Below are 24198 nucleotides of genomic sequence, written 5' to 3' on the forward strand. Positions count from 1 at the left end.
TCAATAAAGTAAAAATGTACTTATCATCATAATACTTTTTTTCAGAGCGTGGACCCTGGGAAGAGAAGAAGGCGTGAGGTGAACAATACCTCATTTGCAACCTCATCTGAGCCAGTCACGGTGGCGAAGAGATTGAGGATATACACACCTGACGAAATAGAACCCGCGGCCAGTAGCGTAGTAATAAATGTAGGATCAGCCGGTGAGTGGATCATCAAGATCTTGATTATTAATCTTTGCTAGAGTTATTCTCACGTTTATGCACCCAGCGCTTTGTAAGTGCCTAACATACGAAAACGAGATGCTAAAAGTGAGCACCCGGGTGAAAGTCTGAGCGCACATCTGCCATGCTAAGGAAGAACGCCGTATGAACATTCGAGAAATGCCAACTGTCCTTCGGTAAAATGTTTATTTTTGAGGAAATTTTATGAATATTTTTCCTTGAAATTTTTAGGAACTTATGTGAAATTGCGAAGAAAATTATCTGAAAACTTTGAAGGAAAACGTTCATAAGTTTACCATTTGGCAACGCCTGGAGGTTCATACGGCGTTTTTCCGTATAGCACGACAGACAAACGCACATTACATCATTTTATCATTTATTTACATTTCCGCACTCTCATGACCTCGCAGTATTTTGACTCTATACTTGGTAAATGATACACCTTAGATTTAAAAACATATTGAATGGGGTTGATCCTATAATTTTAATGAGCCGTTCAAAAGTTACTGGTGATGGAATATGGTTTTTTCTATGACCCGCCGTCCCCCAATACTCCCAATAGGGAGTCTACACAGAAAATTCCGTTTTTCAACGTCTCAAATATACTACTCGCAGTACTCGCACTCAATAGGGAGGCTCATCTAATGAGCATGGGGTAGCTGCTTTTCTGGTAAGAACATTTCTACTCCTAGAAATGCTACTTTTGTCTTTCGAACAAATTATTATCGAAATACAGAAATAAGAGTAGAATTACCATACGCTATCGTTTGATGTATTAATAAAATAATGTCACGGCAAAGTTTAATACATTGAACTACAGCATATGTCTACTCTACTCTTATTTCTATATTTATTTCCCATTAACAACACCATGTTTAAATATTATTTGAATGCTTACGTGAAAAATTCATTTTTTTAAAACTTCCACTTGTATGATAATAAATACGTGTTACTTACCTGCATTAATTTTTCTCTCCTTTATTTCAGCGGATTCTGTGTGTATATCAACGATTAATTTCATCATATCTACCGTAGTTTTAGTTTCTTTGTCCATCGGATCGAGCATAATTAGTGCAACTCTGTACCTGCGAAATCACCGGAAATCGCGATCAGCGTACGTCGTGAAATGAACCAAACCATCTCACAGTTACCAACGCTTTGTTACTACGGAGCCAGATCAAAATAATTGTTACCTAATTTGTTTTATAAACAATAAAAATATTTTGTTAGCTTATTCGATAGTTCAGCAATTTTGTCTTCCTTATTTTCCTCTTTTTTATTTATTGAAGCTCTCCACACTGAAAAAAAAAGCAGTCCATAATATTAAGGAGCACCAAAGTTTTTGATTAAGGCAATCAAAGTCTTCGCTAAGAAATATAAGTCGTAATATGTTTAACGAAAACTTTAGTTACCTGAAATAAAGTTCGATCCCTATGACCGAAAACATCGGTTACCTGGACTGAAAACTTCTATATTCTACAAGAACCGAAGTATTTTTCTCCGTTTAGAGAGATGCAATCGATTGATGTGGAAGGTCCAAGGAAAAGAGTCTGAAGCTCCTGCCGTCTCGTCATATAGGGATATAGTCCAGTCAATCTAGTATTCTTCTGGAAAAATCAATGTATAGAGGGTTTCTTTGAGGAAACATGTTGCAATAGGAGCATTTAATCGGCATTGACTGTCCGCTAAGGCCACCATCTTCGAAACAGGGGGAATGGTCAACGCTTTATTCGAATATTTTTGTCCGCGTTCTGCAAGAACCGTTCCATCAATTTTACCCAGTCATTCTACCAACTTATTATCTGCCCTAACTGTGTCTACAGTTTCTTTCAAATTAATGCTGTATTATCGATTCTAATCTCGCCAAACATAGTGCGACCGCCACGCTGGTCGGTACGGAACGTATATTAGCGCCTACAAGGCTGCAGGAATACTTCACGCATTGCGCCAAACACAGTGCGGTCGCTGGTCGATGCGGAAAGCATATTAGCGCCTACAAGAGTCCAAGAATACTTCACGCATTGCGCGTCGCTACAGTGCGAGTTTTATTTGTTGACAATCGCAATATCTCGGTGCCGGACCTACCGCGGACTACACCATTTCCGACCAGTGCAGTGTGCACCCCGAGTCTGCAATCCTAAGATTGAGAGTGGTCTCAGGCGGCGCATTTTAGCCCCTCCCCCTTTTTTTAAAGATTAGCGCCCGGCCTTAGCCTTAGCGCACGGCCGATTCCGGTAAACCTTAATTGATATGTTGTTCTAGTGGCCGATTTCAACATGTTTCCGCAAAGAAACCTCCTATATACATTCATTCTCCCAGATTACCCTGTGGATCGTATTCGATAGTGGTTCGATGTATCGTTTGGTTCAAAACAATAGAACATATCGACGGTGCAAGTCGGCAATCACATAACTCGTTTGCGGTGTCTGAAAATCTCCGCTTCGATGTTATTTTTTTAAAGGAGAACTAATTGACATCATTCCTTGAAGTTTTTGCAGAATTTTCTTCACATAATGAAGAAAAATCATGGCAGTTTTAAAGAATTGCCGTTAAGTAGTCTTCCGTTTAAAAAATAAAGTAGGTATGCCAGGAAGTCTGCGACGTCGAAAACCGAGTTATGTGATCGCCGACTTGCACCGTCGATATGTATACCCAAACCAAAATTTTAGGATATAAGTCAGAAAAGCCGAAAACGAGAAATTTAGCAATTTCACAACTCTTAGCCAATTACTACTCATACGATTTGAATACGAATCAAAAATCTATCACAAAAAACACGTTCCGTCAGATTACTCAGTTTACTTTGGAGTCTATGTTTATGTTTTGAACCAATCTATATCGATACAATCTCACCCGTTGTATGTATTGAATACGATCTATTTCAGAGCTAATTTGACTGGATTATTATGTAAAAAAAAAAAAAAAAAAAATTACTTGCTCTCATATCTCAGAAACTCTATGAACCTATGGAAAAGGATCGATTATTAGGACATACCTTAACAATCGATTCTTTACCAAAGCTTCAAATGGGAAATATCGACTGTTGATGAGTCACGCCTCGTCACTGCAAGTTGCTCGAGACGGACTGTGTTCGTTGCGTTCGGTAGCGGACAAGTAAACGCAGGCGCACTCGCGTACACACTAGGGTGGAGCGTTTTTGGGTTTTTTTTTTATTTTGAAAATGGACATAGCACAGTAGTTGTGAAATGGTCTAAAAACAACGCCTGAATTTTCCTGAATTTTTTCGTCAACGTTTAGGCCTCCCGGATTGACGTTGACGTCAAAATTAGCGGAAAATCCGGGGTTTTTGACGATAACTTGGCAACAATGGCAAATACGACAAAAATGCATAGAATCAGAGTTGTTGGAAATTAAATTTCCAACAAATCACTTTCTTATCGTTTTTTCTGTAAGTGCAACCGTTTTAGTGTAAAATTCGAAAACCCGTAATTTTCCGGAAATTTGACGCGAATTCTCGTTCAGTCCGGGAGAAATACGGGAGAAAGAGGGCTAACTCGAAACTAATTGCGTGATAGACTTTTCCTACAAGAATACCATCTTCGGGTTGGCCTGAACAACACAAAACATACAAATTATTTTCCACGGCTCCACCGCGGAACACCCTTTAAAATGCCTAAAATTCAAAAAGACGGCCGTGTTTAGATTATCAAGCATCAAGGTAATTTTAAATGTGCATCTCGTGTGGTATGAGGTGTCGATTCCTATGTACTTTTAGTCGTAAATTTCAAATATACTGTCAAAAAAAGCCCCTGGTCAAACGGGGTGCATCAAATCCAGGATGGCGGCCAACTTTGAACGGCAGGAGGGTATGTTTGTCCCATATTCCCTCACATTCCCCCCTGATAGTTTGTCCTAGTACCCCTTATTCGCGTGATAAGGCAAGTGAGGTATTAGTACCTCAAAGAATATCGACGGCGAAATTCCCAAACCAGGTATCTCGTTTGCAATATTTGAAAATTCCAAGAATTCTGCAACATCGCAAACCGTTTTCGTATGCTATGGTTGTTTCATCGTAATTTTGGTCGTAGTTTTCCATTATGACGTGATGAATACCATCTGGTTAATCGGGCTGCCCAAAACTAAAAAAAGACGGATAAGTTTGAAGGGTAGGAGGATTGAAGCAAGTTAAATAAAGACGCAATGAGTGAAGTGAAGTATTATTCCCTGTGTAATTTTGGTAAAATGTGAAGTAAAAAATTAAGTGGAAAATGAATGGTCAAACAGGGCGTCTCAAATCCACGATGACTGCCTGTAAAGGGCAGTAGTGTTTACCGGAGGTGTAGGTATTATGCTGAAAGACATTATCTGAACGGTGTTTGCGTGCAACATGGTTCCTTTCAGCATTGCGTCTTATTTTAAAATATGCTTTTATTATACATCTTCGAAAATAAGGTACCGATTTCCGTGTAAGTAATATCCGCGTTTAAAATCCTGTTATTCCCCCGAGAATCAAGACTCTTTTTATTCGAAATAGGAATAAAGCAAATCAGGTCACGTGAGAATCATGGCGAAATAAAAAAAAAAAAAAAAAAAAAAAAAAAAAAATCGATCTCTAAAATCAAAAGTTGACGACACCATTGTTCAAAAAATATACTGAGGAACATCATCTGGTGGTATGAATCATCAATGTTTTCATTTTTTCATTATCTTCTTTTAGTAATAGGTAATTCCGTTGTAAATATCAGTTTTTCTTTGAATTGTACATTTATTTGGACTGTATTATGCGATTTGGAACTATAAATTCTGCCTCGTCTGGAAAAACACTTATGTTCATAGGGATACTAATGGCACATACGTTGTTTTAGAACCGGGTTAGGATTTATAATTCTAAATTGCAAAATGTAGTCAATTTGTATATGTATGTCGTTTTATTGGTTCCTCATATGGAGATAGACACCATCCTCCATTTCAGCTCTCATTGAGGAGTAATATTAATTGCGAACATTTAAGAAAACTGTTAGATTTATTTCAAAGATTTTCTACTATCACACTTTGAAATTTTCTGTTCTGTCCTTTAAGTTTAGAAGTCATATACTTATCCCATAATCGGGAGGCCCTGCACGATTAAGGGGCATTTTCTGCTGTAAATTTAAAATTAACGACCAAAATTATCTAAATTCACAAAAACATTCTGGTAACCTGCGGATTCGGCCTGGATTGTCAGTTTAACGCCTCCTAACCAGGTGTCATTCATCGGATCATAGATAAGGTCTTATAAAAGACAAATTAATTTTGGACCTCTAATCAAAATGCTAAACCAATATTATCCAGAGATTGTTACCATACTTTCAATTTAAAATGTAATACACTAATCAAACTTTAAAAGTTACCCTCCCGCCATTCAAAGTTGGTCGCCATCCTGGATTTGATGCACCCCGTTTGACCAGGGGCTTTTTTTGACAGTATATTTGAAATTTACGACTAAAAGTACATAGGAATCGACACCTCATACCACACGAGATGCACATTTAAAATTACCTTGATGCTTGATAATCTAAACACGGCCGTCTTTTTGAATTTTAGGCATTTTAAAGGGTGTTCCGCGGTGGAGCCGTGGAAAATAATTTGTATGTTTTGTGTTATTCAGGCCAACCCGAAGATGGTATTCTTGTAGGAAAAGTCTATCACGCAATTAGTTTCGAGTTAGCCCTCTTTCTCCCGTATTTCCCGTATTTCTCCCGGACTGAACGAGAATTCGCGTCAAATTTCCGGAAAATTACGGGTTTTCGAATTTTACACTAAAACGGTTGCACTTACAGAAAAAACGATAAGAAAGTGATTTGTTGGAAATTTAATTTCCAACAACTCTGATTCTATGCATTTTTGTCGTATTTGCCATTGTTGCCAAGTTATCGTCAAAAACCCCGGATTTTCCGCTAATTTTGACGTCAACGTCAATCCGGGAGGCCTAAACGTTGACGAAAAAATTCAGGAAAATTCAGGCGTTGTTTTTAGACCATTTCACAACTACTGTGCTATGTCCATTTTCAAAATAAAAAAAAAACCCAAAAACGCTCCACCCTAGTACACACTCGCACATTCGCACTCGCTCAGGGTCCGGGGACCAGCCGGGTGCTCGGGTGGTGCAAAGCTGCCAATTGGAACTTAGGAGTTTGCTCCTAGGGACTACTGTTTCTAAAACATCCGTAAAAGTACATATCTCCATAGGGAAACTAATAGAGCACTCGTTGGTGATTACATCAACTAGAAATTGTAGTTACTCATTGCAATCTGTCGGCCAATTCGTGAGTCACATTTTAAGTCTGGTGGCTGGTGAGCATTTTGATGCACAGGGCTCAAACTTTGTTGACCAGCCCAGTGTAAGTTACGGCCGACTCATGCTGCCCATTGGTTGGGCGTAAGTTCCCTGATTGGCTGAACCCGGAGATTTTAGGCTGTGTTCACTCGATTCACGATGGACCATAAATCAACAAAATTTGGGATGAGACGATGGACGCATGGACGATGAGATTTTTTTTATTTTTTTTATTTTATAAAAATTACTTTATTTCTTTTTTTTACAAAAGAGCGATTGCAGGTACAGCTGCTCTCATCTCGACTAATCATGAACTATTTCTCGACAATTTTAACAAATTTGCTTTTTGCCACGTAGAAAATTTTGCTGAAGCTTTTAGACAAATGCTCTGCAATTCTAACAAATCGCTCTCTTTTAAACAAACAACGCAGTAAGCCTTGAAAATCCGACGAGCAAACTGTGAGTAAACAAACTCGAGTGCCGTGCATGAGCCACGATATCGGCAGCGTTGGATCGGCGGTCATTGAGTCGGGGCAGCAGCGGAGCTTGCGCGCACGCACCGCGACGCAACGTCGAAAGCTGCGCGTTCGGAGCTTTCGCATTTAGTCATGTCGGCCGGCTCTCGCACATAACCTAGGCGCCCTTTCGTTCCTGTGATAAGTTCCTTGGATCCCGTTTGATTTCCGCGATCTCCTCTCGTCCGGAATCCGATCCGCGATCATGGAGTCGTGAATTTCGGGGGTGCGTCGCGGATCGATCGTCGGATGGACCTGAAGGGTAAGGTTGCCTTGGTGACGGGCGGCGCCTCTGGCATCGGCCGGGCTTTCGCCGAGGAACTCGTCAAGTACGGCGCTAAGGTGAGTCCCTTCCAGACTTATCTGGATCACATTTTGCGATGAGGAACCAAACGAGGACTGAACTTGTTTATTTTGGTACTTGTTAATCGTGTGTTTGGTACCCAATTTTGGTAATTCGGTGTTCCATATCATCCCAACTAATTCGGTTCGTCAAACTGAATTTTTGGTTTGTCAAACTGAATTTCTGGTTTGTCAAACCGAACTTTCGGTTCGTGTTACCGAACTTGTGCGGTGAAGTGGACTGACGAACTAGGTTTGGTCATGTATGCTGAACTTTTGTTTACACGAACCGAAAGTTCAGTTTGACAAACCGAATATTTGGGATGATATGGAACACCGAACGTTCGATTCACATGACCGAATGTTTTTTTTCCAGTGTGGCTCATTTTAGAAAAAACATATGCGCCATGGGTTTCCCTGCGTAGATAGGTGCTTTTATAAAGGAGCCAGAGATAGCGGTTCCTTATTGCAAAATGCAATCCCTCTTATCGCACACATATCGCAAAATATTAAGGTGCATCCTCTCAGCTCTCGAGCAACGCATTCTGAGTAGGTGCGGTCGCTGGATTTCACATTTTGGACTACATTGTGCAATTGGACTTCATTTTGTAATTAGGAACTACAATTTCTGGCTCATCTGTATAATCACCTAGATACATACGTTGTTTCTAAACTGAACAAGAAATCGTAGTTCCTAATTGCAAAATGTATAGTTCAATGAAGTTCTTTTAATTTTTGCTTACCCACAAAAGCACCTATCTACATAGGAAAACTATAGAAACATACATTATGTGTGAAATGAGCCAAAAATCTTATAGTTCCCGATTACAGAATGTTGGTAGTCCATTTGAACTATTAAGCGGATTATTTTGAAAACATCGAAAATCAATCTGAGGAATAATATTCTTATGACCATAGATCTTTCATGGTCATGGTAGATTAGTGGGCCTGCACCTCCCCCAGAATTTGAAGTAGTATAATCTGCTTCCTCCCTCCCCCCAAGAAATTTTCATAATAGAAAATAGTCGGAGAACCGGTATATTTTCTCATCTCGTTGCAGTATGCGATGGGAAAATGAAAAGGGTTTGAGATGTTTTCTGAGAATTATTGGTAGCGTTGAACCTCAAGTTTATATGTTGCCAACCTTTGCGATATAATAGCCTCAGCATGCAATTGAGAGCTGTCAATTTTTCGAAATGTTTCTGAGAAGACTCCTCGACCCCTATTTAGACCCCTCCTGGAAAAGTGGGGATCATGCGCTCGACCCCCATGAATTTGCTCTGGCTCTTAGAGCTGCAGAGGAAAACTTTAGCTTTTCTTCCTTTTCCACTACAGGGGTGTACCCTGAACCCTACCAAAAAGAGAATTGGGGGCCCTCTCGAAGAAAAATTTCAGCGAGATTTGTCAAGAAGAGCCAAATGAAGCTCCAAACTTTTGGCTAAAGGGGTTTCTGCTGGTCCTTTTTCCAAAAATTCACGGGGCGATCGCCTTTTAACCTCCTGGGCCAGTCCGCCCATGCTCTATTTATCTGCTTTTTAAATTCAATCATTTCTCACTGTATATTTCAGGTCTCCATTTGTGACGTCAATGATGACGGCGAGGAACTCGCGGACCAACTGTGCCAAAAATACGGAAGGGACAGGGCTATCTTTTGCTCTTGTGACGTCACCGACTACCCACAAATTGAAGGTACTGAAGATAGACGCTCTGCTGACTTTCTTTGCTTCTAGATGAGCCCTTTTGCTCCTATACAACTCTGCACTCTTTAGGTCTCACATGAAAATGAGGTTACCCATGTCCATGTCGTTGCTTGAGTATTTGAGAAAGTAGGGTCAATAGATTTCACATTTTGACTACATTAAATGCAAAGAACTACTAATTTTTGCCCACCCGCAATAGCATCTATCTACATAGGAATCCTAATTAAAGATATATAATATAAGTGAAATGAGCCAAAAATTGTAGTTCCCGATCCCACAATGTAGGTATAGTTTTGACTGCTGCAAGAGCCGTAGCTCTCACATTGAGGACATTCTGATTGTTAGTCAAAGTAGTTTTTAATTTGTGCAATGTATAAGGAACCTCGCGGTGTAACGCCTGATCCACGCATTGTAATTCGGATTCGAAGGTGCCTTGATCTCACGACTAAAGTTTAACGTGCTTAAAATTTGTTCACATATACTTAGAGCTCCTACTAGACACACTGAGAACGCAAATAACACGCGATTTTCATCATTTTTTTCCATTTCAAGGTTTTGCCTTGTTAACAATATTATATAGATTGTACATATCGTCACCTTCCGGCCAAAGTATCGCAAGCGCCATGCGACGTTTAAAAATTTCCGCCGCCATTTTATTTTTTTACGGAGAAATTGTTGGATAAATCTGTTTGAAAATTTCACCGAATTTTGTCGGCAGCACAAAGAAAATTCAGACAAATTTTCGGACAGCTTCATTGAACAGTTTCTCTGTAAAAAATTAAATGGCGGCGGAAATTTTTAAACGTCGCATGGCGCTTGTGATATTTTGGCAGGAAGGTAACGATATTTTAGAACGTCACATCTATGTTGTAACTCTTATCCTATAACTTCATTACCTCTCATTTTCCATATTTTTCCTTCAGAATCTTTCCAGACAACTGTATCGGCGTACGGAGGCATTGACATCGTAATCAATAACGCAGGAATATTCAACGATCGATTTTGGGAACTGGAAGTAGACGTTAATCTGGTGAGTTCAGGGTGTCATTTGGATGTTCACAAACAGTAAGATTTAGGTTATTATGCTAAATTAGTACGCGACGCATACTTCATCTTCCAAACTGTATTTCAATAATTTATGGGTGAGACCAGCTCAAAATTGCTCCTGATATGAATGCTTTTTTCAAAATTCTCCTCAGACCAGGGCCGGATTAAGGGGGTGGCCACATGGGCTGCGGCCCATGGCGGCAAATCTAGGAGGCAGCAAATTTTTCAATTTTTTTAAATGTAAGTATAAAAAAAAATCAGATTTAGAAAAAAAATACAAACAAAATCTTTCATTTCCTGAGAGTATTGTAATTTCTAATTTTGTCGTCTTTCGGTGACACAAGAAACAGCACCTTTCAATCGAGTTAAGAAACAGACCAAACACGCAATTTGGCCAGGAACGGCGCGACTGAGAGAGAAATGATGCCGAGAACTTGAGATGAAAAGGAGAAGCCCTCGGCGCAGCGATCGATATGTGACACATATTAGCGCCTACAAGACTGCACGAATACTTCACGCATTGCATCAAACAGAGTGCGGTCACTGCGGTCGTCGGCGTGAAACTCATAGCGCCTACAAAACTGTCGGAATACTTCACACATTGCTCCAAACACGATGCGGTCTGCGCGGCGCGGCGGCGGAAGTTAAAATCATTATTAAACCACAATTATGTTTGTTCTTTCATAATTTTTTCGTTCATTTCTTATGAATGGAAGGCCTTGTCCACGCAGAGATAGGTTTACGAAACTTAACGTTCGCGCAAAGTTCGGTGAATTTTTGCTAGTAGTGTTGACAGGGCTATCCCAAAAAATGTTTCCAACACGAGTAAACGCGTCTTATGCACCCCACCCCGCTGGCACGTTCACTTGATGGTTTTTATTGATGTTTCAAAACGAATGAGAAGGGGGCGGCAAAATACAGGCGCCCCATGGGCGGCAAGTAGGTAAATCCGGCCCTGCCTCAGACTCTCCTTGCGGATCTAAGGAAGTCCCTTCCCCTGAAACTGAAACAGCCCTCCTTGATAAGGTGCTTTCCTGTGTTCCTTGACCTCCCTATATGAGATTCAATTCTAACCCCCCACCCCTAAACGAAAAATATCTAGTTCTGTCCATGCGCAGATGATATTCCCTAAAGACTGTCTTTGTTTTATATTTACAAATTTTGTTTTAGAATGGAGTGATACGAGGGACTTTACTGGCCTTGAGGTACATGAGTAAGCATAGGGGTGGACGTGGCGGCACTATTATCAACGTCGCAGCCGTCGAGGGATACTCTGTTTTTCCCGCAGCGCCTATCTACTGCGCTACAAAACACGCTGTCGTTGGGTTTACCAGATCTTATGGGGTGAGTTCATCCTCATTTACCTAGACGTATTTATAAAAAAAAAAAAAAAAAAAACAAAAAAAAAACAACAACAACAACAACAAATCGAATAATAAAGAATCGGGTCCATGGGTTTTGTCTGCTACAAAGTTACTTTTAGCTTAAATACATCAATTTTCACCTGCATATAATGAGAACTTCTTTAAACATATTCAGTTATGCCGTCAGAAACCAGGTGTATGTTACGGGCAAACCGAAACCTGGGCACACCGCGATGTGATTAAATCTTTTGGGAAAATCTTGCAACAACCACCGCTTTTTCAGATTTCCCGGGCAGATCGTATTGAAAAAATAAAATTGAGCAGAAAAAAGAGAAGCGGAAATGAAAATTTCCAGCTAAAAAGGAGACATTGTACCTTAAAATTTCTATGATTTCGTCTTGATGGAGAGGCTGCTGATGATTAATTGATTTCTAAATTCTTCTTTGTGAGGCAGAGTCCGTTCCACACCAACATGACCGGAGTGAGATTCATCGCCCTCTGTCCGGGAGGAACGAAAACGGGGATGATCCCGGAAAACGACTGGAAGAAAACGCTTCAAGCGCCTGAGTATGAAGCAGCGTTACCAAAAACCATCAATCAACAACAGCTGTGAGTAACTGTTTCACAGCTTTTATTTTTCTCACTTTCTCTTAGAACTTCCAGTGCTCTTATAGTCTAGCAGGATGGCACCAACCGGGGAGGGGGGGATACTATGAAGGGCCAAAGTCAATCCTTGTCTGTATTTTGCTAATGACAGTAGACAGTAGATTACATCCCTATATTGCCATAAAAGTGAGTCTGAGTGAGCCGAAATCGAAATTTTGTGTGCCCCCCCCCCCCCCGCTTTTTTTCGAATTTCATGTTATTTTTTGACGAGAACGCTAGCTATATTGTCAGGCCGCAATATTGATATGTATCATCTGCAGTATAATAAGGGAGATCATAACAAAAAATATCACAATATGACCTTACGCTCTGGTGGATAAACGACAGTAAATTCAAAGAAAATACATTAAGTTAGAAAAAAAAATCACGAAAAATGACCGTTTTTGTTTGTTGTGTGACTAGTTGTTAAGTTTCCGATTTTTCGCTGTTAACTAAACAGCCAATCCCTCTTTTACTTCTTTTCTTATCTTCTTTTCCTTTCTCTTTCCTTATTCTTCTTCTCTCTTTCCCATTAAAAACGAAGCCATTTATCATGAGATTATGATAAATCTGGATATTTTTTCTCTTTCCGCAAAAACATTTCGTTCAAATCATACTTTACACGTAAATATGTATCTTTTAGTCATTTGTTTTATTTTTTGTACAGAGTCCAAAACGTCGGTCGAGCCTTAATTTACGTATTGCAGAAGGCACCTACTGGATCTGTATGGTCCGTCGAGAACAATCAGCTTCCAACTGAAATAAAACTACCATTCAACTAATTATATGTGAGTCCTGTACCCCCTGCTGCAATCTACCAGGGTGTTTTACCCCTCTCATTTATTTTATATTTAAATATGACTGTGCAACATTGATGCATCAGAGCTGAGCCAAAAAATATGTTGTGCCGTAATTCTTTTATTTGTTGGGAAGTTCATTCATGTACTTAGATCTCCTCAAAATCAGTAGTAGAAAAGATATGGTTTTGCTTTATTAACAGATGCGCTTAACCCGTCCATATTCCATACCGTACCTCTTAAATCTAAAGACCCGATCATGTTTAGTATGTGACTAATACTTAATTTTACGAAATAAAAACTTTTCAAAAACTATTACTTTGGAATACTTTGGATTTACTTTAAAATATTACTTTCTTTGTCAACAATTTTTCAAATTTGGTGTATTTTTTTCTGTGTATTAAGTGTAGATGTACTTCTCATTATTAATTTTTAAAATCTATTGTGACTAAGGAGTTCTGGTGCTTCAAAAGGCCTTAGCGGTTAGTTAGTTGCGCGCACCGTCAAACAAAACAAATGTTAAAAAGTTACGCGCAAATGCGACTTATTGCGAAACTTTTATACGGAAAATTCCCGATCTTATTAATTTTAAAGCTTAGGTGTATTGTCGTTTTGAAGTTTGCATATAATTGCTTTAAGCTCTGTCAAATTCTGACCAAATTTTCATATTGTTTTATAGTATTATTTTAATTTTGTTATATTTTGCTTTTTTGCTTGTGATATCGGTAAAACCTCCAGATAATATATACCTAGGTTTATACTTCATTGCATTTTAAGTAACTGAGAAGTAATTTAATTACTATCTGTTTTTGTAACTTATTATAATTTTTGTATTTTATCAATTTTATACTTTGTTCCTTGTTATGAAATTTTAACAATAATTACAAGATTTTTGAAGTCTCATTATTTGATCTGATTATTGTTCGACCCTTAACCCTGAAAAGACAATGACTGCTTTTCAAGAAAAAAAGAGGGCGAACAAAATGGGACGGAATCCTTAACTGAATTTGAACTTTTGCTAGGCAAACTCTCTGTTTATCAATTTGGTTTTAATTTACCTATATTTTTTTAGAAGTGCCACAGCCTTAAAAGATATCGATCTAAGAGAATAAGAAATGAAGCGTATTTTAGGGTTTTTTTATTTTTTATTTGACACATTTTAAACTTCACGAGTACGGTGAGCGACCGGAAAAAGTGCTTTACTTAATCTGAGAAAGATGTTCTACATTAGGAAGCGCAAATCTTAAAATTAACTTATCTTAATTATCACAGAGGAAAAAAAAGGATAAGGTTCACGGACAAACTTACAGCCATGCTTGAGCTATACACCTTGAAATTTTGACAATTAAGGATTAAATTAACTTATGCCTATATATGATAAGGCTTGTCCAAACAAATGGAAGCAAAAACAATAGTTCAGACTAATGGGACCTTGGCATTATGGTGTATGTTATGTAGAGAGAGGTCCGCTCCATAAGCCCCAAATGAAACAGCTGCATTTTTTGAGAGTCGTTCATAATCTAGATGTGAGCAATGGCCTCGATTTCCACTTGAGCTTCCTGCAAAAGAAAATCCATTAATTAAATATTTTTTTCATAGTCCGATATCAAAATGTGTGCAATCGGAAATCAGACATCCCGATTTCCAAAAAACTATCTCAAAAAATCCCTGCAGCAGGCTAATTTTGGGAAAGATAATTAAAAGGTAAAAGCTTGACTTGAAAATTTCAAAATGTCTGATTCCTTCTTTATTTTTTCGAAGAAAAACAAGCCAAATTTATAGCTTGAGATTTTTACATAATATTCTGCTTACAATGAAGAAAAATCAATTAAGTTTCCTAGAGATTACGTTGACTATAGCTTTCCAAAGAAAAAACAAAGTATGACAGGAAGTCTGCAACGTCGCAATCGGGGATTTCGCACTTCAGCCATCAACATGTATGATTGAGAGAGCGTTCCTGAAAAATGACTCCTTGTCATATGAGAGATAACTATTCGAGCACCAACGTTGTGTTGGATTGCATACTCTAAATTTTGAAGGCTACTTTGGCGCAGGAAATTCATTTCCAACAGACATGTAGAGTAGACCCTTCATGTCACGCTCAGCACCACGACGGTGTGCCGAGTTATTTACACCATGGTGTGTCGTAAAGAGATGTGTATGTTGCTATACTGGGATGGGATACATCCCCTGACCGCTCTGCACCTCGACCCTCTACCCCTTAAAATCACGGAATTAAACTTGTAGGAAAATAAATCAAGATGCGGCAATAATGATGACTTTCTCGGAGGGGAAAAACGTTTCTCTAGCAAATGCTTAAAATGAATTCTAGACCCAACCTACTTTTTTTGTTGCGGTCACAATTACACTTTTATGATGGCAAATAGTTCGAGCCCATTATCAATGTTGCGTCGTTGCCGGCTCGGAATTAATCTTTTTCACAAAAGTGACATTGTACTTGCAACTGCTACTGAGATAAATAGATTCGACCTAGTTTTTATTGCAAGAGCAACGATATTTTTTTCTCCAGGTTGAGTTTGTTTGGAAGACGGAAAAAGAAAGTTAATCAGAGAATGTATTTACGTTTGAGAGGATGCCCAACCCCATTTCAAGAAGTGCGCCTGTTTAAAGTTATTGTCAACTACATCCAAGGTGCAATGAATCTCATGTGGAGACATTTCCGTAGAATTTTTTCAATACTCCGTTTTAGTTTTTTCCGGTTATCGTCAGCACGTCAACTGTTGATATGAAGTTTTGGACCCGATCAGAAAAAAAGATGCGAATGCAATAGTCGAGATTCCTACGGAACATTCAGATATTCCGAATATAGTGCGAAAACGAATGTGAAATAAACACTGCCGGAACAGAATCATTGTAATAAAATAATTTTAATGGATTGCCCGTCCTCTATATTTCTTTGCTGCGATATCTTTAAGAATTTTAAAGGCGCAGAAAATGAGTGCGAATAGAAAAACTCGGATACATTCATCTCGATTGCACTTAAAAGTTTGTTACAACATAGTCCAGCAGTTTGTGCAATCGTTGCTCGGCATTGCCGATTTCAACTCTGACCCATCGAATCGGTGCTAACTTTGATTCTGTCCTTGCACAATTCATCGATCCCTACCGCGCTGATAAATAGACTCCCGTTAGCAATCGGAACTTATAATTTCTAGCTCAATTTATAAACAACGAAAGTACCATTAGCTTCCTTATGGACGTAAGTGTTTTTACGGATGAGCCAGAGATTGTAGTTCCTAATTGCAAAATGAAGTCCACCTCATTAGCGTTAGCTGACGGCCCCAAGGCTTGGGGCCCAAGCGTAAATAATCAGATGAAAAATTAAATTTTTTTCCCTCACAACTTTGAAAAAATGACGAGTTTGATCTAGAATTGTATGCTCTCGGAAGAAAACTACGACTCCAACGAATGACACTCAGAACAGTTCATTACAGGTCAACATTTGCCCAAAGCAATAACCAACTATGAAAATGTCTGTTTCATGAAACGCCACGATTTATCGTCGACATTTGTGCAGTAAGTTTATATCGAGTCGAAGTTTATCAAAGACAATCAGAGGTATAGACTTACGAGAGGTAGTTTAGCCACTTGGAAAGTCGATCGAGCAGGGTACGGTTCTTTGAAATCTGAAATAATATTTCCGTAGAAAATTAGTGACCAAATGTGGATGGGAAAGATATTAGCAGAGGATACAAATAAGAGAACTACAATGGCCGGGGGAAGAGAGGAGGAAGGAAAATGGGAAAGGGGGTGGTAAGAGTAAAGGGTGAGGGGGAGGATAGAGGTAGGATAGGGGGAGGATAGGGGGAGGACAGGGGGAGGACAGGGGGAGGATAGGGGGAGGATAGGGGGAGGATAGAGGGAGGATAGGGAGGGGAGGATGGTAGGAGGAGGAGAAGGGGAGAAGGGAGGATATGGGGAGGGAGGGAGGGGAGAGGGGGAGAGGGGGAGAGAGGGGAGAGGGGGAGAGTGGGAGAGGGGGATAATACACAAATTTAAATAGGAAAATCATCAAATCAAAGTAACAACCAAAACATTACAATGTCACTTTTGATTTGCTTCACAGGAAGTCGTTTTTTTATCATTCATTCGATCTTTTCTACTAAAATTTGCTGCAATGTTGTGATTTTTTCTCGTTCATTTACTTTATCTGCAATATGCTAATCTTATTCAAAATGTTCACTTATTAATTTTGTCCTCTAAAGTCCTAAAAAATAAGATTTCTTTTTTCCGAGGGGCTAAAATTCCGGTGAAATTAATTTTACGGATTATTCAGCACTCATCTTTTCGTACACATTTACCACTCTCTAATGTCTAAAATTCTGTTGTGTCTATAATTCTGGGTTACAGAGCGATGTGTCTCAAGTCGCAAGATTAGTTAATGTACCGTACACGCACAGTAATCAGATGGTAGGTACTGCATGAGTCGAAGCTGGACGCCAACAAATGTCTCTCGTGTCTAGGCATAACAATTTTCTCTTGATATTACGATACTGAAAAAATTGCAGGGTAATAAATCTGTTTATTTTGTACCGACAGTAAAATGAACTTTATTCGTTTCCTTCAAATTGTAAACTCCGATCCCTCGAAGAGATGTTAATAATTGGACTAGTTCACTTACTTTCCGAGTAAACTGCATTAATGGTGGAGAAATCACCCATATCTGCCAGTAAAATAGTTGTTTTGACAACTGAAAAATAAAGAGCAAACAAAAAAAATTGAGAACCGGTTGTCTTATCAATGTAACTAACCATGAATGTGCCGTTTTCAGCACCTAGAAACTTCAGTCTTATTTGCGGCAAGCAGGCCCGCCACAAGGGGGGGGGGGGGATACTGGGTCCCTGGTACTGGGGCCCGGGCCCCGGAGGGGGCCCGTGTTACCCGTGAAAAACCACTACGAATTCACATGCATTTATCATGCAACCATTGTTTCGTAAAAAAAGGTGAAAAATTTACCCTAAAAATTTCGCAAAAGACAACGACTGCGCTAAAATAAGCGCATTCATGACTGCAAAAATGTTAACGGAAATCGAAAAGGCCAGCGTGCATGGAGGTTATTTCAATTGTAATCTTCCGTCGCATTTCTAAGGCGCAATGATACAACAATTTGAACTCTCCGGAATGCGTGAGGTATCACGCCGCATTTGAAGGCGTTTTCAAATGAGCCAAGTTCCGAATACCCGGATTATCGTTTTGCATAGTTCATATTCTTTTGTTATATTCCGTGCCACTTGTTTATTTCTAATCCTCGTAAGAAAATCACTCATTTGTAAATACAATTCTAGCTGAAGCGCACTTCAGCTTAGAGTCCCTTTATACCCAAAGTTAAGACAACTCACTTTTGTTTGGGCTGAAAAGGACTAAGAAAATCCACTTCTGATTGGCTCTCGCTCATGGAGGCCGAAACGAGTGCACCAAGATGGCGGTACCTCGAATGTGAACAAGAATAATGAAAATATTACGTAATTGTGGTTTATCAAGAGTAAATTGTTATTTCCATCGGTCCAAAATGAAATTGATTAAGAAATTATTCACAAACCAATCTCATTTTATTTTTAATTGATCAATTTGTTGATGTTGTTTTTGTGTGACAGACATCGCAGGATTCCTGATCCTTATCCCTCAATATCGTTCGTTTGTGTGCACTCGTTTCGGCTTCCATGGCCAGCCAAGGCCGGCTGCCAGTCAGCTGATAATCGAGTTGTCTTAACTCTGGGTATAAAGGGACTCTACTTCAGCTATGCATTCACTACTGCAAAAATTTCAGAGGAAATCGACAAGCCCAGCGTGCATGGAGGCTATTTCAATTGTAATCTTCCGTCGCATTTCTAAGGCGCAATGATACAACTATTTGAACTCTCCGGAATGAGTGAGGTATCACGCCGTATTTTAAGGCGTTTTCAAAACAGCCAACTTCCGATACCCGGATTATCGTTTTGCATTAGTTCATATTATTTTGTATCAATTTCTGTTTATTTCTAATCCTCGTAGAAAAACCACCCATTTGCTAAATACAATTCTAGCTGGAGCGCACTTAAGCGCATTCATGACTGCAAAAATGTTAACGGAAATCGAAAAGGCCAGCGTGCATGGAGGTTATTTCAATTGTAATCTTCCGTCGCATTTCTAAGGCGCAATGATACAACAATTTGAACTCTCTGGAATGCGTGAGGTATCACGCCGCATTTGAAGGCGTTTTCAAATCAGCCGATACCCGGAATATCGTAGAATTCAGATTTCAGCTGAATACCCATATAGAGATAAGAGACAGAGAGGCTTAAATGAATTGCAACTTTTCAAAGTTTTATCCAACAACTTACATTTGTGTTCACTAATGAATGAAAGTTTTACACCCAAAATCTCGGAAAATTTTCCTTAAATCACAATGAAAATCCCCACAAAATTCAAAAACAAAGGAATCATTCTTGAGCAATGACATATCGACGGTAAAAGTCGGCAATCACATAACTCGTTTGCGGTGTCTGAAAATCTCCGCCTCTACGTCATTTTTTTTAAAGGAGAGCAAATTGACATTATTTCTTGAAGTTTTTGCAGTATTTTCTTCGCATTGAGAAGAAAAATCATGACAGTTTTAAAGAATTGCCAGTTTTCCATTTAAAAAATAAAGTATGACAGGAAGTCTGCGACGTCGCAAACCGAGTTATGTGATTGCCGACTTGCACCGTCGATATGTTGTATAATAAACTTTGCAACGTTAAAATGCAATTATGCCCCTCTAGCCTTCATACTTCATTGATATATAAATAACATAACAGGAAACAATTATCGCACCATTTTTAAAGTCACCGCCAGCTTCCTTCAAGATTTCGGACATATTTTTGAAAATCTGTGTAGCTTGCTCTTTGGCTCCCCCTGCGACGAGTTTTCCTGACGAAGGGTTAAGTCCCAACACTCCGGAGATGTACAAAGTGTTCCCACTTAGGACTGCTTGGCTGAAAAATAAATTGTGAAAATCAGTTGAGGCTCTCCTCAGTTTCAAGTCGAACCGAAGTCGGTAAAATTCAGGCACGGATAAAAAAATTTAAAACTCTCATATAATTATGTACTTATGATCGGATTAGAAAAAAAAACATTTCTCAATTTGCAATATTTCGCAGATAATCCCCGAGGAATGTGTTATTTTGGAAAAGAAACCTACATTTTTCAAAACCTCATGACATGATCTATGCTTATACAATATAATCCAAAACATGAATAGTTCAGAGATAATTTGTGTGCAGTTACAAGTTACATGTCCCCTATTATAAGTTGGCAATCGGCAATAAACGCCTTCAAACGATTTGATAGACCACCCCGGTGCGGAATAGTAGACTTAACAGTAGTTGCTCTGTCAGTTCTTTAGTGCAATTTAATTAATACCTCCAACACCTGCAACTTTGCTTTCAATTCACGCTTACATGTAATCGAATTCAATTCCCTCAATGCTTTATCATTAGCTTATCTGGAACTTGTCTGTAATGTTTTTGATAACGTCTGCTTTGACATAATAATCTTTTTCTTTTAAGTGCTTGACTGTCAAAAAAGATGAGAGATGCTTCAACAGACAGCGCCCGGCAAACAAATCCAACTTCGCAAATTTTTATTATTAACGTTTGATTTGACTTGCCAACTATTTACATGAATTAATGGGCACTGTTACGACGGCTCACAAGGATTGGCGTTAGTGTATTTCTCTCAAAAATTATCTTCAAACTTTGGTAGTGCTTATGAATGGATGTTAACACTATTCTTTGCACTCGCTCTGTTTTTTCCATTTATTTTTCCTGATACATATATTTTTAGAAAGGATACCAGTAAAACAAATCGCATTTAGCATAGTAATTGGGTCACATTTTCCAAACAGGAACTACAATTTCTGGCTCGTCTCTAAAAACACCTTTCTGCATAGATCATGTGATGACACATACGTTGCTTCTAAAATGAGCCAGAAATAGGAACCAAAAAGACTAGCGGTCACAAATGAATCGAAGTATGCGAAAACGTCCGATGTCCAAAAAATCAACTCTTGGTAAACCGCAAAAAACTGTGGAGGCCTTTAGAATCGGCGTTTTGAAGAAAATCAAGGCATGTGTTTCTTAGTAAAGGGTTATAGAAAAGGCACACAACTGTGTCCCATTCCAACTCCCATTCAGTGCTGAGTAATTGTAAAAAAAGGGCTTTGGACATCGGACGTTTTCGCATACTTTGCAAAAATCTGCCCAAAAACCATTATTTTTGACCCCTCCAAAAACCTTTAAACTAGAGTAAAACATAATGTCAGACCTCCAGTAACACAAAAAAAAATATTTCTCTTTTCTTCGAGGCTTCAGTGAAAGTTACGTGACGGCGGAAGAAGAAAAATAATGGACATCGGACGTTTTCGCATACTTTGAGATTGCCCCTCAAGATATGTGTTCAGGATTGCCTAGAATGCATGAAATCGATTAGAATTATATAAAGTAGGGTGAAATTATTCATCTTCAGAGGGTCCTGAACGAGAATCCAAATTTGCCCCCTCGACAAATCATGGGAACCCCCCCGAAAACCCCCAACATCAAAAAAACAGTCAGAAATTCGTTATTTTCTTTCGTTGTTCTGCTACTAGCGCACGTTTTGAGAGCAGAAATTTTTTTCTCATATAATTTCTCATCTATAGGGAGTTCTTAACGAGAATCCAAATTTGCCCCCTCGAACAATCATGGGGACCCCCCCGAAAACCCCTCCATAATCGAAACAACTGTCAAAAATCGGTTATTTTCTCTCGTTTTTCGGCTACCATCGCATGCTTTGGGAGCAGAACTTTTTTTCTCATTTAATTTCTCATCTATAGGGGGACCTTAACGAGAATCCAAAACTGTCCCCTCGAACAATCATGGGGACCCCTCCAAGCCCCCCCCCCCCCGATAAAAAAACGGTCAAAAATAGGTTATTCTCTCGTTTTACGGCTATTATCGTCAAAGCCGTTGATTTGAAGACAGAGTTTGTGGATATGTTCTCCTTTAATTCAATAAATAAAATAACAGCGGAAATTTTGAGACATCGCAAACGAGATAAATGGTTACGCACTTACACCGTCGATATGTTGTATTTAGGTAGGTGTAAGTATTTATGCATGCAGTGGCGGTTATGAATTTAAGGCCCGCGCAGCCGCGACACGTAAGAGGCGATGGAATATCTGTGTGAGGGGGTGTGTGTGTCTGTGTTGGGGGGGGGGGAGGTATGGAATCCCCAGGGACTAGGTGAGTCCGACGGATCTCTCTTGGAAACTTTTGGAAAATTAAGACACTTCAGATCCCAATTTTGTCGATTTCGAGGGGGGAGGGAGGGTTGGAAGTAAAAATAATGGAGTGGAAAAAAGTACGAGGGTCATCCAATGAGGTTCCCTACCTCTTATCTTCCAAACGGAAAGAGATAAATCAAATCGGTAAAAAAGTTCTTATAAGGCATACTCTAAGCTTTAAAAGAAGCTCAAGTTTTTGAAAATTGGTCGAGGGGTTCGCGAGGAAACTTAATTTTACTGCGACAACTTCCTGTCGCCGCGCGCCCACCTTCGGAGTCTGGATGCGCGGAGAGTCGATTATTTCAGACTTGGGTTTTCGCCGCTAAGCATCATATCAAAAAGAAATTTGAAGGTTTTTATTGAGTAGACCTTACCTTACTTTTTGACGAAGTCCCTGCCTCTGTTTTGACATTTCTGGTATCAATATTGCAGCTTCTTGATGCCTTCCGCGTAGAAGCTGGCTCTTGTCTTGGCACCTAAACCAGTCATTGACAAGCCCTCTACACTTCCGAATCAGTTGCTTTGCATAAGAAAATTTCCCTCCATCTTCCGTACTCCTGCGATTCAGCCTCATGTGACTTTCGTCTGTTCACTGAGCTGAAAAACTTCCTCGGTGGAAAGCGGAATCCGAATGATTCGGAAGTACAGAGCGCTGTCAATGACGGATTCCGGTGCCAAGACAAGAGCCAGCCTCTACGCGGAAGGCATCAAGAAGCTGCAATATTTACACCAGAAATGTCAAAACAGAGGCAGGGACTTCGTCAAAAAGTAAGGTAAGGTCTACTCAATAAAAACCTTCAAATTTCTTTTTGATATGATGCTTAGCGGCGAAAACCCAAGTCTGAAATAATCGACTCTCCGCGCATCCAGACTCCGAAGGTGGGCGCGCGGCGACAGGAAGTTGTCGCAGTAAAATTAAGTTTCCTCGCGAACCCCTCAACCAATTTTCAAAAACTTGAGCTTCTTTTAAAGCTTAGAGTATGCCTTATAAGAACTTTTTTACCGATTTGATTTATCTCTTTCCGTTTGGAAGATAAGAGGTAGGGAACCTCATTGGATGACCCTCGTAAATGGACATCGGACGTTTTCGCATACTTTTGAGGTTCGACCCCCTAAATGGGGGCGAAAAAACAAAAAACAGGTCAAATCCGTCTACACATAGATGCGCCTACCCTCGAAGATGACGTTAAGCCAAAAAACTCAAAATCCAAAAAAATGGACATCGGACGTTTTCGCATACCTCGATTCAAATAGTAGTACACTCTACACCCATTGTCAGTAGCATAGTAGCACACTCCAAATGCGGGAGCAGCCAGCGTGAATTGCCACAAGTTTATTTCACTCTGAATGATTTGAAATATACGTTTTTTGTATCTCGTACTGAATGGGACATAATGAACGGGGGGTTAGGCGTGGTAGTAAAATAAATTGCCAAATTAACCGATGAGACACTACAGCAAGAGGGGGGGGGGGGGAAGCTATGATGCTCTTTTACAGAGGCAGACCAATTTTCCTTAACGATATCTGAGTATTGAATCAACGTTCGCAAAATCCTAGTTAAATGCATAAGGCTTACTTGTAAGGTCCGACGGGTTTTGGGGCGGCAGCCGATTGGATAATTTTGCGCACAGCAGCCATGACTGAACAAAAAGTACGAGCTGATTCTAAAACGTGCACGACTCTGGCAAAACACCGGTACAACTGATCAACATTCAACGAGTCTCAACTGAGAATCCAACGAGCGTGTTGTTAACCTATGACTCGAGCATTTCTTTCGGCTTCGGCCACTTACATTATCAAATCGCTCATTATCAATGCCTGTCTACCGGCTCATCGATAACGAGAGCGTCGCGAAGTGCCGCAAGATGAGGAAGCGTTGATTTTTCGCCAAAAAATAACAACGCGGAAAAAATGAATATTGGAAGCAAAAGCAGGGAGGGATTAAACAAGAGAAAAATGAAGAAAGAGAGAGGCAGAGCAGTAAGGG

At 39.5% G+C, this 24198-nt stretch overlaps 3 protein-coding genes across 3 annotated transcripts in view; 2 read left to right on the forward strand and 1 right to left on the reverse strand.

The window, feature by feature from the left end:
• LOC109038928 (uncharacterized) overlaps positions 1-1457 on the forward strand; it is a 58460-nt gene extending 57003 nt beyond the window's left edge. The window contains exons 10-11 of the mRNA XM_019054200.2: positions 46-202; positions 1211-1457. Coding sequence (XP_018909745.2) covers positions 46-202; positions 1211-1353 — 300 coding nt within the window. The 3' untranslated portion in view covers positions 1354-1457. The remainder of the gene's footprint in view (positions 1-45; positions 203-1210) is intronic.
• A 5572-nt stretch (positions 1458-7029) lies between these two features.
• LOC109038900 (15-hydroxyprostaglandin dehydrogenase [NAD(+)]) lies at positions 7030-14429 on the forward strand. The gene is made up of 6 exons (XM_019054164.2): positions 7030-7357; positions 8926-9046; positions 9981-10087; positions 11275-11448; positions 11923-12077; positions 12781-14429. Exons 1-6 carry the CDS (start codon positions 7265-7267, stop codon positions 12893-12895), a joined length of 765 nt encoding a protein of 254 aa, XP_018909709.1. The 5' UTR covers positions 7030-7264; the 3' UTR covers positions 12896-14429.
• LOC109038901 (2-iminobutanoate/2-iminopropanoate deaminase) lies at positions 14036-24008 on the reverse strand. The gene is made up of 5 exons (XM_072301666.1): positions 23788-24008; positions 19724-19884; positions 17553-17621; positions 16502-16557; positions 14036-14469 (listed from the first exon to the last, which is right to left on the reverse strand). Exons 1-5 carry the CDS (start codon positions 23847-23849, stop codon positions 14431-14433), a joined length of 387 nt encoding a protein of 128 aa, XP_072157767.1. The 5' UTR covers positions 23850-24008; the 3' UTR covers positions 14036-14430.
• Positions 24009-24198: the final 190 nt, after the last annotated feature.

This window comes from Bemisia tabaci, chromosome 1 (genome assembly GCF_918797505.1).
Source record: "Bemisia tabaci chromosome 1, PGI_BMITA_v3".
NCBI lineage: Eukaryota > Metazoa > Arthropoda > Insecta > Hemiptera > Aleyrodidae > Bemisia > Bemisia tabaci.

Bases quoted from the DNA above. Each gene is read 5' to 3' on its own strand.
- LOC109038900 (XM_019054164.2), top strand. From the start codon at position 7,265: ATGGACCTGAAGGGTAAGGTTGCCTTGGTGACGGGCGGCGCCTCTGGC. The intron at 9,047-9,980 runs GTACTGAAGATA...TTTTTCCTTCAG, and splicing joins CGACTACCCACAAATTGAAG to AATCTTTCCAGACAACTGTA. The intron at 10,088-11,274 runs GTGAGTTCAGGG...ATTTTGTTTTAG, and splicing joins TGGAAGTAGACGTTAATCTG to AATGGAGTGATACGAGGGAC.
- LOC109038901 (XM_072301666.1), bottom strand. From the start codon at position 23,849: ATGGCTGCTGTGCGCAAAATTATCCAATCGGCTGCCGCCCCAAAACCC. The intron at 17,622-19,723 runs GTGCGATAATTG...TTTATTTTTCAG, and splicing joins TGGCGGTGACTTTAAAAATG to TTGTCAAAACAACTATTTTA. The intron at 14,470-16,501 runs GTAAGTCTATAC...TTTCTTTTGCAG, and splicing joins AAGTGGCTAAACTACCTCTC to GAAGCTCAAGTGGAAATCGA.